Genomic DNA, 16,858 nt, shown 5'->3' on the forward strand with positions numbered 1-16,858 from the left:
CCAGGAAGATCCCACATGCCACGGAGCGGCTGGGCCCGTGAGCCATGGCCACTGAGCCTGCGCGTCCAGAGCCTGTGCTCCGCAACGGGAGAGGCCACAGCAGTGAGAGGCCTGCGTACCGCAAAAAAAAAAAAAAAAAAAGTACTTCTAGATTATATTCAGTGTATGATATGTGAATAGAAAAAGAACTGGGAGAAAACCCACTGAAGTGTTAATAGTAACTTCACTGGGTGATGGGAATTTGGGAAACTTTTATTTCATACATTTTTCTGTATTTTCTACATTTTTCACCTAGACCGTGTATTACTTTGATAATCAGAATAAAAATTAAGATACTATTTATTTTTTAAGTAAGACATTAAAAGAAAGTAAGGCATAAACTTGTATAGAGCTTACAACGATATGTTTAAATTGCATACACAAAAGACTGGTAACAGTGATAGGATTATGGGTGTTTTTTTCCCCTCTTTTCTCTTTTCCAAATTGCTTGTAATGTGGCTGCAGTCCTTTTATAATCAGGAACAAGTATATAATAATGAACAGCGTGGTTGGATGAAAGTACTGCAAAAGGGGAAGGAAGGAAAAGACAAGGCAAGGTATGCGGGGTTTTGCTTTTCTGGGCCTTCTTGAAAGTCAAGGTGATAACCTGTGTTATGAGGGAGGCCTGTGAGGCCTCTCAGAAGATCCTGATCTGTCACATCCTGGATCTTTCTTTTAGACCCCATCCTCCTTTCCCAGCCCACCACACCCCCTCCCCAGTTTCTGCTGCTTAAAGTCCATAGGGAGATTTCTTTCTTGCTGTTCAGAAGCTTTCACAGATGCTCGGATATTAGCATTGGTTTGAGCAGTGAGTCTACCTTGTGCAGTTGAATTTGGGGACTTCAGGTTCTGGCTAGGTTTCTTTGAAGGTAGATACCAGTGACCCAGGGTCTATGGAGGAGTGAGAGCCACTTAAGAGGACAAGACTTGAGGGGCCCCTAATTGAGGACAACTTGTGCATTCCACTAGTCCCAGGCCAGAATGACCATCCAATCTTAAAAGAAAGAGCGAGGAAGCAAAGAAAAGGAGAGAGAAATAAGGAAAAGAAGGAAGAAAGGAAAGAAGGAAGGGAGGGAGGAAGGGAGGAAAAAGAAAAGGAAGAGAGAGATGCTATTATTTTCCTTAAGTACCGTTTGAATATTTGTTTAAGTGTGGAAAGGAGGCTTGAACCTTTTTCTGGTTTAAAATTTTTAATATTTAATTTTTAAACATAAGTGAAGTATGGTTGTTTAAAATGATCTGGTAATTAAACAGTGCTGCAGGCTGCCAGAGGAGGAAGCCAGCTATGCATGGCTGAGGGCAAAACCCTAAAGGGATGGAGAAAGAAATTGAAAGAAGCCTGCTCACCTGGTAGAAACTAACCCATGAGTAGAAAGGATTATCTCAAGTTTTCATGCAGGGCAGTTTAAGTAAGAGAGGCAGCTGGGAGCGAGTTGGGAACTTACTCCCCATTAGTTGAAGCAGACAGCAGAAAGTACCCTGCCTAAGGCAAGGTCTGGGTGAAAGCAACCTGCATGGCCTTTTGACTCCAAGACTGGCCCTGGTCTGTGCCCCTGCAGAGTTTTCAGTGCTGTAATTCCAGGCAAGTTAGAAGCCTGTACTCTACTTCAGCCTGGGGAAAAACTAGAGTCAACAAACCCAGTTGAACTTGGCAAACATTTGTTGATCGTATGCTGACTTTTAGACATTTTGCTAGGAACCATGGAGATTACCAAGACAAATAAGATAGGACCTTCCTTCAAAGTGTTAACCACTCTGGTTGGATAAAGGGAGAAGTATATATATGAATGTAAAGCAACTCCCTGTTTTTGGATAATTTGGAAGTAAAATCTCATATGTGGGTATATATGAAAGGCTAGGACTTCCCTGGTGGCACAGTGGTTAAGAATCCGCCTGCCAATGCAGGGGACACGGGTTCGAGCCCTGGTCCAGGAAGATCCCACATGCCACGGAGCAACTAAGCCCGTGCGCCACAACTACTGAGCCTGCGCTCTAGAGCCCGTGAGCCACAACTACTGAGCCCGCGTGCCACAACTACTGAAGTCCGCACACCTAGAGCCCGTGCTCCTCAGCAACAGAAGCCACCACAATGAGAAGCCCGCGCCGCAACAAAAAGCAGCCCCCGCTCGACGCACCTAGAGAAAGCCCGCGCATAGCAACAGAGGCCCAACACAGCCAAAAATAAATAAATAAATTTATTTTTTTTAAAAAAAGGCTAAAGCAAGAGGCCTTATTATATTTAGGCTTTCTTTTTCTTTAGACCTATTTCTAAATTGTGGACCATTCTTTTAAATACTTGTAGTCCCCTTCTTTTGAATAGAATACATTCTCAAAAATGTCTTCTCAAGTAGAGTGTCAGCTTCTTGAGGGCAGGAACATTTATCTGTGTTCAGTATGCCTAGAATAGCCCTCAGTAAGCATTTGTTGGCTATCGTTAGATGAATATGCGAGTAAAGACACACAGACATGTTCCTAGGGGACTTCTATCTCCCAGCGAGCTAATGATAAAATCTTCAATTACCTATCACCTTTTAGACACAGTCTTCCAAGATATATTTTCAGTGTTCCGTGTGGTCTTTATTTTTCTGCTCTTGTTTCATGTCTGAACATAAAGCGTTTGAGCTTCTAATTGAGACTAAGGCATCCCTGCTTTCAGCATTCCCCGTGGTTTACATCTTTGTGTCCATAAGATCACTGCACTTTTAATCACCAGCACGCCTGCTTTTCCATTGCCCCCTAATTACAAAATGCAATAAAACATTGAAATCTTACAAATGAGCATGGCCATACCAACAAAGAAATGAATGCCAAAATTTAATATTTGTCAGATGATTTTCAAAAGTTCAACATCTTTCTCTGAAAAGGAGTTTTGGGAGTCCAGTGAAAAAAAGTCTAGGTTCAGAAGTCAAATGTTGTTAAAGCTCAGGATGACCTAGAGTAGCTTTTGCTCTTTACCTGATAGCTGCTCACTCGAATTTCAGGCAGACCTAGTAATGAAAGAAAATAAATAATCCTGTAGGTGAGCTAGATAAGCCCAAACCTATAAATTTGCAGCAAAATGTTACTTACTCTCATAGACTTGTGATTTAATCTCCTTTTAAGAGGTTTCTCTGAGCAAATCTGAGACACCTCAGAATATCCTCAATCTGTGTTTATGAACCTGACAGCAGAGGAGTTCTTCCTCTCCCAGGGTCTGGAGGGGTGTGTGTGCCTGTCTGTCTAGATGCTGTTTTAACCCTTCTGGTGCTGGACTCGAGGTCTCCTCCTTCTGCTCTTTTCTCCGAAGGCAGAGCCCATGCTGGTGCACTAACCTGCAGCGTCTCTGTGCTTCTCTTCTTACCTCCTCTTTCCCCTTCTCTTTCCCTTTTGCTGTGGTGTGTCCAGAAAAGGAAGTCGAGTTCCAGCGTGCACCTAATGGTGAGCCTTGCCTGCCCACCCATCCGCCCGCTCCATGCTGCCTGCGCCCGCCTGCCAGCCACGCAAACCCATTCTGCCATGTGCGTGTGCTTCACTCATCCTCACTGCATGTCTGTGCTGTGCGGGCAGGTGTGGCCTGTCCTGCCAGGCGGGAGCCATTGCCCGAGGTGGCCCAGCGGCCTAAGAAACGGGCACTGGAATGTGTGGTATGGCATTCCCTGCTGCAGCACTTGGACTGCCCCCAGCAGCCCAGGGCAGGATGTGAAGCTGGTAGGGATTCGGGGCCAGGTGGCAAGCACAAGGGGAGACCCTCACTCACGGTCGCTCAGGAGGAGAGACCCTGCTCACCGGGCACAAGCAGCCGTTTCCTACAGACCGGCAGCCAGCGGACTTCTGTGTGGTGTGCGGAGGAGCCGGTTGTAGGCTCTCGGCTCTGAGCCTCACTCTCCTGGCCTTTTCCCCTGTGCAAGTGCCCATTAGCACGCTGTGTCCGGTGTTTCGTCCTTCCCACCCTGCCCGCAGGAGCAACAGCCGAAAGGCTGCAGAGAGCGCATACTCTTTCTCATGGGACACAGGACACCCAAGGGAACACAGCAGCCTGAATCCTTATGAAACCATCTATTAAAGCCAGAGGTGGGGCCACCTGGGTGACATCCCAGCCCTCTGCAGATATGGCAGTTTTTACGGACACCCTGCCGTCCTTGCCCCCTGCCAGGGTCTTTGTGTCAGCTGGGCTTTGCAAATAGGATAGCTTTGTCCAATCAGCCCCAAACAGGTCCATATCAGCAGCTGAGCTAGGAGGGGTCTGCTCTTTTCTGGGGGGATATGGAAGAGAGCAGAGTTCATGTGAAATTAGATCCACATCCTTTCTACTCCTGGGGCCCCCCTTCTCCAGCCTGCAGAGTTCAGCGGAGTCTGATAGCACTTAGGTACCTGGCTTGAGGTTCCATGCCTAGCCCTGGGTTTGGGGACATCTCAACCATTGATAGCAAGTTACGGCTTCAGGTCTGGTCCAAGGGTCCATAAAAGAGGCCTCCAGGCAAGAAGAAGTAGGACAGTCTGGATGGCTTTCTGTATGTGTTCTAGGAGAGAAGAAGCACATCCTAGCTGCCAGTGTGCCCTCATTTGCGCCCTGCACAGAGATGGTAGCTGTACATTTGTCTCTCTGCTTGTTGAAGAATTTGCAGGCATCAGGCTGCTCCTCAGTGGCCACCGACTCCACAGGCACTCCCAGTGAGACTGAGTGTATTGGTTAGGGGATTGTAAGAGGCAGAGAGCATCAATAGGACTCCCTGCCCTGGAGATCGGCCTCCTTCCTTCCTCGTTATCCTCCCCCCACCCTCCCTTGCTGTGCCACTCAGTGTAATATTTTGAAAGGCAAGGAGATATCCCAGTGGTCTGCTGTTGGGAATGTTGGCATGCTGGGCAACCTACTCTTTCCTGGGGACTGGGTTCTGGATTCACCTGCTACTCCTTAGAGCTCTGCCCTCATTCCCAGCTGACCAGGTCGAAGATTGATCAGGCAGAAAGGCCAACAGCACAGCCCTGTCTCTACTCCCTAGGGTCAGTGGATGCATTTTGTATCCAAATTCCGCCCCTTTCCTCTCTGGACACCATCTCCTAGGCCAGGTTTTCTTCCTCTCCTTGTTCCTCTTCTTTTCAGATCAGGCTTCAGTCTGGTGTTGTAAGGGGAAGGATATGCAGGTGGCAGGTTGAAAGGGCAGCAGGGGACTGCCCACAGTTAGGGGACCCAGAGTTTCTGAATTTTGCTCTGCTTTCTTATAAACCACACTCCTTTCCCCCTATAAAGTGAGAAGATCCTGAATTTCTTTGGGTGTGAAGTATAATTGTTCAGTGACATGGCATCAGCAAAGATTTCTGGAGAGATGCTTTAAAACAAGTCTTCGAGCTCATCCCACCTCGAGGATGCCTCCTGGGCTAGGTCTCTGGGTCCCTCCAAATAATCTCTGATCATCTCTCCAACCGTTGCTCCCATCCCGTAGTGTTATGGAGGCCACCTCAGGCCTAGCTCCTCCGGGCCAGGCCGGCGGTGCAAGGGAGGTCTGGGAGTCAGGCGGCTTTGGTGACTCTAGAGGAACTAAACCATCTGTTTTCTTGTCTCAGCCACAGAGCAACAACAAAAACAGTCTCGTAAGCCCAGCCCAAGAGCCCGCGCCCTTGCAGACGGCCATGGTACCTCCTGACTACCGCTTCTCCGCCCCTGCCCCTGGCTGCCTCCCCTCCTTCCCGCTTCCTCCCAGGCCTCCTTGGCCCTCTTCCTTTCTCATCCCTATAGAGCAGGCTGCTTTGCGCACTGCCCCATAGGCCCCTTCCCCCTCACTGTCGTGCTTGGCCGTGTTCCTTCCTGCATGGCAGAACTGCTGCTCCTGCTTCTTTGCTCTTGGCGGGGGGAGAGTGATCAGGGCTCTCAGCTAAGCCTCCCAGCCCCAGGCTGGGCCCTCAGTGGGTCTGCTGCAGGGGTCGGGAAGGTGAGTTGCTTATAAAAGGAGAGGGTAGGAGCTTTCTTGGGATCTGTACATCAGTTCTTGGAGGCCTCCTTGTAAAATCTGCCTCAGCCTCTCCTTTGCAAAGCAATGAATAAGAAGGGGGGCTGGGGTCCTCCACCTCTGGATGGTGCTGAGGTGTCTGGGTTCCTGGAGAGCCCCCATGCTGTCCGAGTTCTGTCGGGGCTCAGCCAGGGGCACTGTGTGCTCTCAGAGCTCCCTCTGCTGGTGACTAACTAGAGTTAGCAGGGGGTATCTGGGAGAGAGGGAGGGGGAATTGTGCTGCCCCTCCTACTTCCTGTGGCCTCTGGAGCTGCCTGCTGTGGGGCTGTAGGGACAGGAACTCTGGGAGAGGCACAGGGTGGGTGAAGCAGGCGGCTCTCTGGGCTCAGCTTGCTGAGGGCCATCCTGGGTCTTTCTGGGAGACCTTAGTCCACTCTCCCAGCATCCCTGCCTCCTGCACTCCCCTTGATGAACACTGTTGTCAGGGCCCAGCCTGTTCCCTCAAGCCTACAGCTCCTCCAGTGTACTTGTCCCGTGGGAGAAAGGACACTCAGATTCAGCAGGGTTCGGGAACAGGGGCCCTTGTCCTCCGCTTCCCCAGTACCTGCTTCCATTAAGTGCCAGGCCTCTCCTCCTTACCAGCCAGTGCTGTCCCCTAAATCTGGGGCTTCCAGCTGCCTGGGACCCAGTTGAGCCAGGATATTTTGTCTTGTGAGCATGGCTGGCGAGCGGACCTCAGTGGTCATCATAGGGTCAATGTACGAGGGTTCTGGGGTAGGGGTGGGGTCCCTTAGGGAAGAGCTGTAGGTCTGTCCCCAGGTCAGGAGGGTAATTTTCATCTTCCCTCACAGGAGCCACAAACCACTGTGGTCCACAACGCTACAGATGGGATCAAGGTAAGTGGCTCCTGAACCAGTCTCCTGCTTTCCAGGTCAGCAGGAAACAGGTGGGCTGGGTCACAGGGTTTAAGCGTCCTGCAGATGGCAGCCTACAGGCTGCACCTCAAGGCCAAGGTATTTGCAGAGTCTAGGCTGGGGGTAGCACATGCCTGTTTATCACTCTGTTGCCAGGGAGGGCATCATACCTTAGTGATGCTGAGCTCAGGCTCTAGAGCCAGACAGGCCTGAGTTTGCATCCTGGCCCTGGACCCCTGGACCAGTCACTCTCCCAGGCTGCACCTCAGTTTCCTTATCTGTAAAATGGGGATAATAAAAGTAGAATCTTCTTCCATGTGAAGTTTAAATGAGAGTAAACATTAGCTAGAAAAACAGAGGCAGTCAGACCCTAGAGCAGTCATTCCCCATTGCCTCACTCCTTTATGCCCTCAATAACCTTGTCTCCGTATTTTCACTACCATTAGTAAATACTTATTGAGCCCAAAACCATCCACGGCTCTGGTTTACAGAGGTGACGAGACTAAATCCCTCTCCACAGGTGTAGGGGAGGCAGATAATAAACCAAAAACCAAATAAATAAGATAAAATCCAGTAGTGATAAGTGCTATGAAGAAATGATGCAAAGTAAATAGATAATGAACAGGGCCTTTAGTTAAGTGGTCGGGGAAGGGCCTCCCTCAGGAGGTGATATTTGAGCTAAAAACTAAAAGACTGGAAGGAGACAACCAGGCAGACTCTGAGGCAGAGTGCCCTGGACAGAGGGAATGCAAGGGCAGGGGCTTGGCACATATACGGGACAGAAGAAATCAGAGCTAAGGGTGTGGTGAGCAAGGGGGAGAGTAGCAGGAGGGTGGTGAAGCTGGAGGAGCAGACAGGACCTGCTCTGTAGGACTTGATAGGAGTTTGCATTTTTTTTTCCAGCAGCAATAAGAAGCTGTTGGAGGCTCTTAGCAGGGGAGTAATGGCATCTGATTTACACTCTGGCTGTGTTATGGGCAAGAACTTTAGGGAGGAAGCAAGTGTGGAAGCAGGGAGACCAGGCAGCTATTGTGTATTTCAGGTGCCAGATGTTGGCATCTTGGGCTGAGGTTGTAGCTGTGCATTTGAGGAGAAGAGGTAAGACACGTAATTTATTTTGCAGGTAGAACTGACAGATTTGGTTTTAGATTAGATAATTGAGATATGAGGGAAAGAGAGAAAGAAAAGAATCAGCATAAAAATCAAACCTAGAAGATGACTCTAGGTTTTAGCCTGAACAACTGGATAAGTGGTACATTTACTGACTTGGGGAAGACTCAGGATGGTGTTTGGGAATCCAGAGTTTCATAGGAGTCAGATGGCAAGGGTGGAAATAGAGCCTTCTGATTTCTCCTTGCAGCTCCCGTAGGAGCACATGCTCTTGCTTTTGTTCTGCTTGGCTCCTCTGGTTTCCAAGGGCCTCATTTATAGAAACTTGTTCTTTTTGGCCTGCAGGGCTCCACAGAGAGCTGCAACACCACCACAGAAGATGAGGACCTCAAAGGTAGGTGCTAGCCCTTGGTGGGGAAGGGGCCCCGGCAGTGTCCCAGGTACCTAGGCTCCAGTGGGGCACCTGCCTTGTCTGCCCCCAGAACTGAGATTGGTGGCTCCTTATACGCCAGGAGAAAGTTTGGCATAAAAGCTACTTTCCATGGGCCAAGATATGAGGCCCTGTCTCTTGTTGCTGGGCTGGGCAAGTGGCTTCTCTTCTTTGACCCCAAGTCTAGGATAGCTAAACGAGGGCTGTTCCTGAGGCCCAGGGCTCAGAGAACTGTTCCTGTTGCTGCTGCGATATGATATCCCAGAACAGGGACATCTTGAGTCCCTGCAGAAGCAGCCTATAGATGTCATGAGCCATTAGTAGGGTGACCAGTCATCCCAATTTCCCCAGGACTGTAGTGATTTCCAGGATGTGGAACTTTTGGTTTTAAAACTAGGACAGTCCTGGACACGTCGGGGTGGGTTGGTCACTCTTATCACAAAGCTTTGGTATGAGTGACGGAGTCAGAACCACATTTGGCCCTGTCCCAGTGGTCCTGTGCAGACCACCAGCTTAAGTTTGGGCCTGGCCAGAGTGTCAGGGGGTGTGGGAAGGCATGGCAGGCCAGGCTGCTGGGAATCTCTGTCCTGCTCTTTGGTTTGGCCTCCTGGAATTGCTCCCATGCCTTCAGTAAGTGACCTTAGGCCAGGTCCTCAGAAAAGTTGGAGGAACGTTACAGGACAGAGCTGAGAGAGCATGCCCAGCGGCGATAAGGGAGCAACAAATCTCTGGTAATACCAAAAAAAAAAAGGAAAAGGAAAAGAAAAAAGAAAGCATAAACGTATAAGGCAGTAAAGAACAGTGCTTCCAGGGCTGCTGGGATTGAGGTCAGATCAGTTCACTTCTGGCGATGCTGGCAGGGTAAGCGGCTCCTGCACTGCTGGGCTCTTGACCTTGTAGCCTTGCCCCCTAGAACATCTTCCCCAGGACTTGTACAGGCTGTTCGCAGGCTCCTCTGGAAGCCACAAACCCAGGTCTGTGCCCCTTCCTGGGGCTCTCAGCTGGGAGGCCTCTGTGGCAGAGGCGGCGGCGTGGGACGTGGTCCAGCGTCCACAGCAGCCCGAGGCATCACCTTGCCCCGGCTCTCAGTGCCACGGGCTCGGGTCCTGTCCGGCTTGCTCGCTCACCTGCCTTGTTCTGTTTGTTTTGGCTGCTCTGCCTTGCCCTGCCCTGCCCTGCCCTGGCTGGCTAGCTGCCCCGCTCCGCACTGGGAATGGCAGCTCGGTGCCTGAAGGACGGAGCTCCCGGGACAGAACAGCCCCCTCTGCAGGCATGCAGCCCCAGCCTTCTCTCTGCTCCTCAGCCAGTAAGTGTGAGGGAGGCACATTCTGGCTTCCGTCTCCCTGGCTTGTCCTGAAGCCCCTCGGGGATTCCCCCCCCCCAGCCCCTCCCCAGAGCTGTCAGCCCAGCCCAGCTGTCCGTTTGGGCAGCCTCAGGAGCTCAGCCTCTGCTGGGTGTGGGAGCTGATTGGAGGTGCTGTTAAGACCAGGCAGGGGCCCTGAGACTGGGGCCCAAAGACATGAAGAGCGGGTGGAAGATCGTTGCAGGAGGGAAGGAGTAGAAAGCCACTGGGATGTGCAGTGGGCCTTGCCTCGGCACCGAGTGGGAAGAAAGGTGGAGTCAGAAGTCAGGTCCAGGGTAGTGGGCATGGGGTGGGGGGGTGAAATTTGCCATAGTCAAGAAACCATGTCGGGATGTGGTGCTTCTTGAGGCTAAGCGTAATATCATATTAAGAGCTTGGGGTGAGACAGGCCTGAGTTTAAATCCAGCTACACTACCTTCAAAAATGTGTGAAGTAACTTAACCTCCCAGAGCTACAGTTTACTTATCTGTAAAGTGGGGATAAAATGGCACCTACCTCATAGCATTACGAAAAATAAATGGGATAGTAGAATGTCTGGGTATGATGCTTTGCTGGGTTAATGGTAGCTTGTATTTATATTTTTAGTTGTGTTTTTGTAGAGGATGCCTTTGTCTGCTTCTTTCCCTCCCACCGTCTGTCCTTTCAGAGTTTCTAAACACGATCCTCTTCACCCATAGGGCCCCAGTCAGGTCCTGCAGATGGGTGTGGTGGGGTTGGAGAGGGTGTGTGTGTGTGTGTGTGTGTGTGTACGTGTGCCTACCTGCTTGCCTCTAGAAAGTGGATAGAGCTCTGTGGTTCCCCTCACCTCCTGTTTATGCACCTAGAGCTGCCCCCATGGTGGTGCTGGTGGCTGTAGAGCCCCCCTCCTGGCTGTACCATTGGCTGCTCTGCCTTCTCCCAGTGGTGCCCCTTAGCTGTGCTGTCCTAATGCTCACATTTGTCTTGCAGCCTCTCGCTCCTGTGAGGAAAGGCTTGTGGCCTGGGCCAGCCTGGGGCTCCGGTCAGGGTTAGCCCGAGCTCAGTACGAGGCCTCCCTTACCCTGGCGGTACCCTCTGCTAATAGTGGCGCTCCCTGTAGGTGAGCTGCCTAGGAGAGCAGGATGTTACCAGCAGTCCCTTGGCTTGGGATTGGGGTTGGGGGCGCTCTGAGGGCACCAACTCTGCCTGCCTGTCAGTCTGAAGCTTGTCTTGGTTTTCCTGAGGGACATGTCCTGGCTTGAGAGCTGGTATGAGATTTAGAGCCTTTCCAAGGCTTGTCCAGGGTAAACGGAACTGTCTCACTGGTGAGAGGCTCCATTTAAAAAAGAGTGTTTGTAGTTCCAAGATCCTTTATCCCAGAAAAGCCCTGTGGAGGAGATGAGCAGGGTGAAGAGAATTAAGCATCCATCCCAGGGCTCTGTTCATCCTTTGGAGACCTCATCCCTGGCTAGATTCTGCTCTCAGGCTGGCTGTCGCCCAGGGCTAAGTTCTGGACCACTAAGTGAGGGCTGGGGGTGGGGAGGTGGTAACTGAGACCTGACTGAGCCCCTTCAGGTGAGAGAAGCAAGTGGGTGGTGGAAACAGCCCTATCGGGAGATGGTTCTTTGAGAGGCTAAACCTGCTAGGGATCAGATACACAGACTGAGGGCAGAATATTCACAATGTGTCAGGCTCCTCAGCTGTTAAAGACAAGAGTGTTTTCTGCATCCTGGTTGTTGATGGAGAGGGAGGCAAAGGCCAGGGGATCATAAGGCGGGCTTTGTGCGGGGGCGGGGGGGTCGTTAGCTCTATGGACAACAGAGGGGGAATGGAGAGAAAGGTGGGCTCATCTTCCTGCAAAGGGCCTTAAAGACAGAGAAGACAGGGATGTCTTTGTCAGAGAGATCACAGGGGATTCTCTGAAGGATTGGGGAGGGCTTTCCGTCACTTGGGAGATTCCCAGTCTCCCATGGGTAAATTGCTATATTTTTCCCCCCACAGTGCGAAAACAGGAGATCATTAAGATCACAGAACAACTAATTGAGGCCATCAACAATGGGGACTTTGAGGCCTACACGTGAGTAGAGACTTATTTCCTTGAGACCCAAGTCATCTCTCGAGGCCTTCCCTCCTCCCAAAAAGCAGCTGGGACCAGGGGTAAAGAGAAGGCTGGGCCTTGCACACAGTGTCTGAGTTAAACACCAGGCCCCTAGCCTGGGAGCCCTTCCAGGTAGACATCAGTGATTAAGCCCGCCTGTGGTGTCTGGGCCGTGGGCTGAAAGGGCAGAGCTAAGTGGCTTGGCAGGCAGGGCTCTAAGATCTCAGCCGTGTTGTCAGGCCCAGCCCACAGATAACCTGCTGCGGGACAGACACCACTGATGGGGAAGAGAGATGAGTAATTCTCGTACAAGACTGATGGGCTGCTTTTTTTTTCCCCCTGCAGGAAGATTTGTGATCCAGGCCTCACTTCCTTTGAGCCTGAGGCCCTCGGTAACCTCGTGGAAGGGATGGATTTCCATAAGTTTTACTTTGAGAATCGTGAGTGGGTTCGTGCTGCTGAGATACTCCTGCCTGCCCCTCACCCCCTTGCCTCTGTCCCCGCTCACCTTCTCCTCTTCCCAGTTGACCGCTTTTCCCTTACTGGACCTGCCTGCCGCACCCTGGTCTATGTGCTTGCCCCCTTGGGCCCTGAGGATGGTCTTCAACTGGCACCTTCAAAGGGCCACCTCCACAGCCCCGCCTGCCCCTCCATTCTGCAGCTGCCTCGTGGCAGTGCCAATGCCAGTTGCCATAATCAAGGCCACTGTATTTCTTTAAGCCTCGCCTTGTTCCAAGACGATTGGAAACCATGCGAGGTTAGGTTGAAATGATCTCAGCTCTGTGTCTGCAGGTTTCAGAATAGAGGAAATTAAAACCAGGATAAGAATGTGCAAGCAAGTAACAGGGCGCTGTTGGTGATTGTGAGATCGGAAGTTGTGGCTAGGGTCCTCCTAGCCACGAGGGAGATAGGAGTCCTGGCTGGGAGCCAGGGGGGCAGGGTATATGCCCTGGACAGTTCCTGGAAGTCCCAGAGGATAAGAAGCTGATTCATCTCCTCCTCCCATCTTTCTTTCCACTAAGACCGTCCCCCTTCTTATTTTTTTCTCATCTTTCCCACTTTATCCTGGGAAAGGATCCTGCCCTGGATTTTATTTTCTCACTATTTTCTCTACTAACTGCCATCCTCTCCATGTCTTAGCTGCAGTTATAAACCCTAGGTTATCTAGGTAATTCTGTCAGCCAGAAGCAATTCCAGAATTTATAGAAGCTCTCCAAAAGGTCTCATGTAGCCCCTAATATTTGAATTGAAGTAAAATATGAATCTCAATAAAAGCAACACAATCCATAGTGTTTGCTGATAATGGCAACCCATCTTCTCTTGGTTTTCCCCCAGAGGACCTGGGAACCCTGGGAATATCCTGAGCTTGGTGCTTTGGTGACTTTTTTTTTTTTTTTTAACTTTGGATCTTTTTAAAATCAGAAATCAATTTTGAATATTTTAAGTTCTTGATTTTGCTCTATAACCCTAATTAGGGACAAGCCAACCCTTATGAAATCTAAACCCACCTATTAGGGTAGAAAGATCATCATAGGCTTTCGTTAAGATAGTCCTGAGTTCAAATGTTGTGTGATTTGGACAAATTACTTAACCTCCTTGAGCCTATTTCCTTATCTTATAAAGAAGAAAATAATATTGACCAAGGAATATGGCTCATGCGTGTAAAACCCCTCAGCACGATGTCTGATTAAAACAGTAGCTGCTATTATCATTGTTCCACACCTTTCTCTTCCTTTTGAATAATCAAGACTAATCTGATGGGGTTTCCCAGCCTCTGGAAGGTGTATGGGGACTTGGAGACTCACAGAATGGTTACTGGAGAGAGGGTGAGACTTGGGAAGTGCAGGCTGGGAGGAAAATGCCAGTCCCCAGGCCTGACACCCTCCTACCTACCCCACCCTTCCCTGCCCCCTACAGTCCTGTCCAAGAACAGCAAGCCCATCCACACCACCATCCTGAACCCGCACGTCCACGTGATTGGAGAGGACGCGGCTTGCATCGCCTACATCCGCCTTACCCAGTACATCGATGGGCAGGGCCGGCCTCGCACCAGCCAGTCAGAGGAGACCCGGGTCTGGCACCGCCGGGATGGCAAGTGGCTCAATGTCCACTATCACTGTTCAGGGGCCCCTGCCGCACCGCTGCAGTGAGCTCAGCCACAGGTGCACCTGGTGGGGGGTTGGGGAGCGGCTGGGACAAGTGGGGTCAGAGGAGGAAGAAGAGGTTGAGAGGTGGCATTGGGGGAGGATACATGGGCCATCCCAGAAGAGTAGTGAAGGCCGGACAGTGTGGTGGTTGTAATAAGTCATGCTCTGAAGTCAGACAGACTTGGGTCTGGCTCCTTGACTCCAAATTGGGTTACCTTGGACAGGTTACTTCCCCTCCCTAAGCCTTATTTTCCTCACCTGTCAATAAGGAAGAAGGAGGGACCTCCCTGGCGGTCCAGTGGTTAAGACTCCGCCCTTCCACTGCAGAGGGCTCGAGTTTGATCCCTGGTTAGGGAACTAAGATTCCACATGGCTGCAGTGCAGCCCAAAAAAAAAAAAAAAAGGAGCGGTGGCTACCTCCTTTGTTGTGGTGAGGATTAAATAATATACTTGTAAGCAAAGCACTTAGTAAGCAAATGTGAGGCAGTGTTATGTTTAAATACTATCTTCTCCCCCATCCTCCACCCTCTCAGGCAGACTTGACCACGTATGTAGTGTGTTTAAGTCTCTGGAACTCCTCTGTGTGGGTATTGTCCTCTGTTCTGTTACCACGTCTGTTCTGTTTGACAGGGGCATAAGGAGATCCCAGCCGGAGGTCAAACCTTCGCAGCCAGTGGCTCTGGAGGGCCTGAGTGACAGCGGCAGTCCTGTTCGTTTGAGGTTTAAAACAATTAAATTACAAAGCGGCAGCAGCCAATGCACGCCCCTGCATGCAGCCCTCCCGCCCGCCCTTCGTGTCTGTCTCTGCTGTACCGAGGTGTTTTTTACATTTAAGAAAAGAAGATCGTTTAAAAAAAAAATGGGATCCATACTGTGATGCGTTTTAAAACCACCAATAGCCCTTGGGCTAGCAAGAAGGCAGGAGTTTGTGTGATGCCCATCCTGGCACAAGCAATGGGCTCACCTACCAGCCCTGAAGAGGTGAGCTTAGCCTCTGGCCTCCATGGACTCAGGGGACCAGGCAAGAACTCTGACAGAACTTTGGGGGCTGTGATGTGATTACAGCCCCTGAGGTGGCCTACCTGCCCCAGGTCTAGGAATGGACGTCTTCAGAATTTGTATACACGCCTAGAATGAGGCTGATGAAGAACATCATGGCCAACAGACCTACTTGGGAGAGAACGCGGAGCTCCCAGCCTGCCGTGGAGGCAGCTGAGAAACAGTGGGCTCAGGACTGAGAAGCAGGGCCCGGACATTGCTGTACTGTACCATTTAGTATAGACGGGAAGAGAATTGGTGCTGCAGAAGTGTGTCCGCTACAAAGCTGATGAGAAACCTCGTGTTAGTCTGACATGCACTCACTGACTCATCCATTTCTATAGGATGCACAATGCACGTGGGCCCTGCTATTGAGGCCCAATCCTTGCAGCTGGGAAGTGGGAGGGGTTGCCGCTTTGCTTCGTGTTTGTTTTCTTATAACTTAGCAAGGAGAGAGCCGGGCCTTGGTCTGGGCTCCCCCTGCTGCCTTTGGCAGTTCTGTTTCCGTGCTGATTTGGATCATCTTTGTCTTGCCTTTTCATGCTGGTGGTCCCTGTGCTGACCCTCATCTGGACCTGGGCCCTCTGCCAAGTGCCCCTGTGGGATGGGAAGAGTGAGGCAGCGGGATTGAGTGATGGTTGTTTCTATGCATTCAGGCTGCCCTCGGGGCTGCCTCCCTTCTTCCTCTTCCCTTGCTGCACGCCCATCTCTTTTCCTGTCTTTGAGATTGACCTGACTACTCGGGCAAGAAGAGGTATCCTCTACAAAGAGACCTCTTTACTGACCAACTGAAGTATAGACTTAACTGCTGGACAATCTGCATGGGCATCACCCTGTCTCTCACCTGCATGTACCCAAAAGAGATGTCCAGAGCCAAGGCTCCTACATTCATTGTCCCTCTCTGTGCTCAAGGAGTTCCATTCCAGGAGGGAAAAATTTATACTCTAAGCAGATAGCAGAGAAGATAATGGAGGAGCAATTGGTCATGGCCTTGGTTTCCCCCAAAACAACTGTGCAGACCTGTCTGCACAAATGTCTGCACTACTGGGGGATAGATGGGTGGGCCCCAGCTCCCTGGACTGCCTTAAGGAGTCACAGGAGCTGGGAGAAGAGGCAAAGCTACAGGTTTACCTTGGAGCCAGGTGAGAAGAGAGCAGACTCACAGGTGCTGGTGCTTGGATTTAGCCAGGCTCCGCTGAGCACCTCCTGCATGCCCCAGCCCCTGGGCCCTAACCCTTTTCTGCCCTGCAGCCTGCAGTACCAGCACGCAGACACCTTCACCACAGGGTTTGGTTTTGCTGGCTTGAAGACAAATGGTCTTAGAGTTCATTAAGACCCATAGCTTCATATGGCTGCTCCAGCCCCACTTCTTAGCATTCTTAATCCTCTTCTGGGGCTAATGTCAGCATCTATAGACAATAGACTATTAAAAAAAAAATCACCTTTTAAACAGGAAATGAGAAGGCATTTGATGCAGAATTTTTGCATGATGACATAGAAATAATTTAAAAATAGTGTTTGTTTTGAATGTTGGTAGACCCTTCATAGCTTTGTTACAATGAAACCTTGAAGATATTTAATAAAATAACCTTTAAACACTCCATTGTGTTACTGCTGTTGGAGGCTTATGGCCGGAGGCTTAGATTTAACAGCCTGGGTTACAAGGCTTCAGGTGGAGAAGATGTACCTTCTCCCACCCCTTTTGGGCTCATTTTAGAATAAGACTTCCTCATAAACTCATCAGCCTCCAATTAGTCCCCCAGTCTGCTGAGGCGAGTTTGGAGCGGGGGGAAAAACTCGGGCCCTTAGCGGGTGAGCTCTGAGTCTCGCCCCGCCC

General features: G+C 50.6%; 1 protein-coding gene across 32 annotated transcripts in view; it reads left to right on the plus strand.

Annotated features, from left to right (window-relative positions):
• Window positions 1-16,622, plus strand: part of CAMK2G (calcium/calmodulin dependent protein kinase II gamma) — a 54,266-nt gene extending 37,644 nt beyond the window's left edge. For 4 of the 32 annotated variants that reach the window (XM_073793454.1, XM_033842274.2, XM_073793452.1 and 1 more), the window contains 9 exons: window positions 3,424-3,456; window positions 5,581-5,649; window positions 6,815-6,859; window positions 8,333-8,381; window positions 9,610-9,723; window positions 11,740-11,815; window positions 12,182-12,276; window positions 13,754-13,998; window positions 14,614-16,622. In XM_073793454.1, the coding sequence (XP_073649555.1) occupies window positions 3,424-3,456; window positions 5,581-5,649; window positions 6,815-6,859; window positions 8,333-8,381; window positions 9,610-9,723; window positions 11,740-11,815; window positions 12,182-12,276; window positions 13,754-13,986 (714 nt within the window). In that variant the 3' untranslated portion in view covers window positions 13,987-13,998; window positions 14,614-16,622. Of the gene's footprint in view, window positions 1-3,423; window positions 3,457-5,580; window positions 5,650-6,814; window positions 6,860-8,332; window positions 8,382-9,609; window positions 9,724-11,739; window positions 11,816-12,181; window positions 12,285-13,753; window positions 13,999-14,613 lie in introns of those variants that run through there. The other 28 variants (XM_073793453.1, XM_073793456.1, XM_033842250.2 and 25 more) reach the window with 18 other exon arrangements.
• Window positions 16,623-16,858: the final 236 nt, after the last annotated feature.

The sequence above is a fragment of the Tursiops truncatus genome, chromosome 16 (assembly GCF_011762595.2).
Source record: "Tursiops truncatus isolate mTurTru1 chromosome 16, mTurTru1.mat.Y, whole genome shotgun sequence".
NCBI classification, from domain to species: domain Eukaryota; kingdom Metazoa; phylum Chordata; class Mammalia; order Artiodactyla; family Delphinidae; genus Tursiops; species Tursiops truncatus.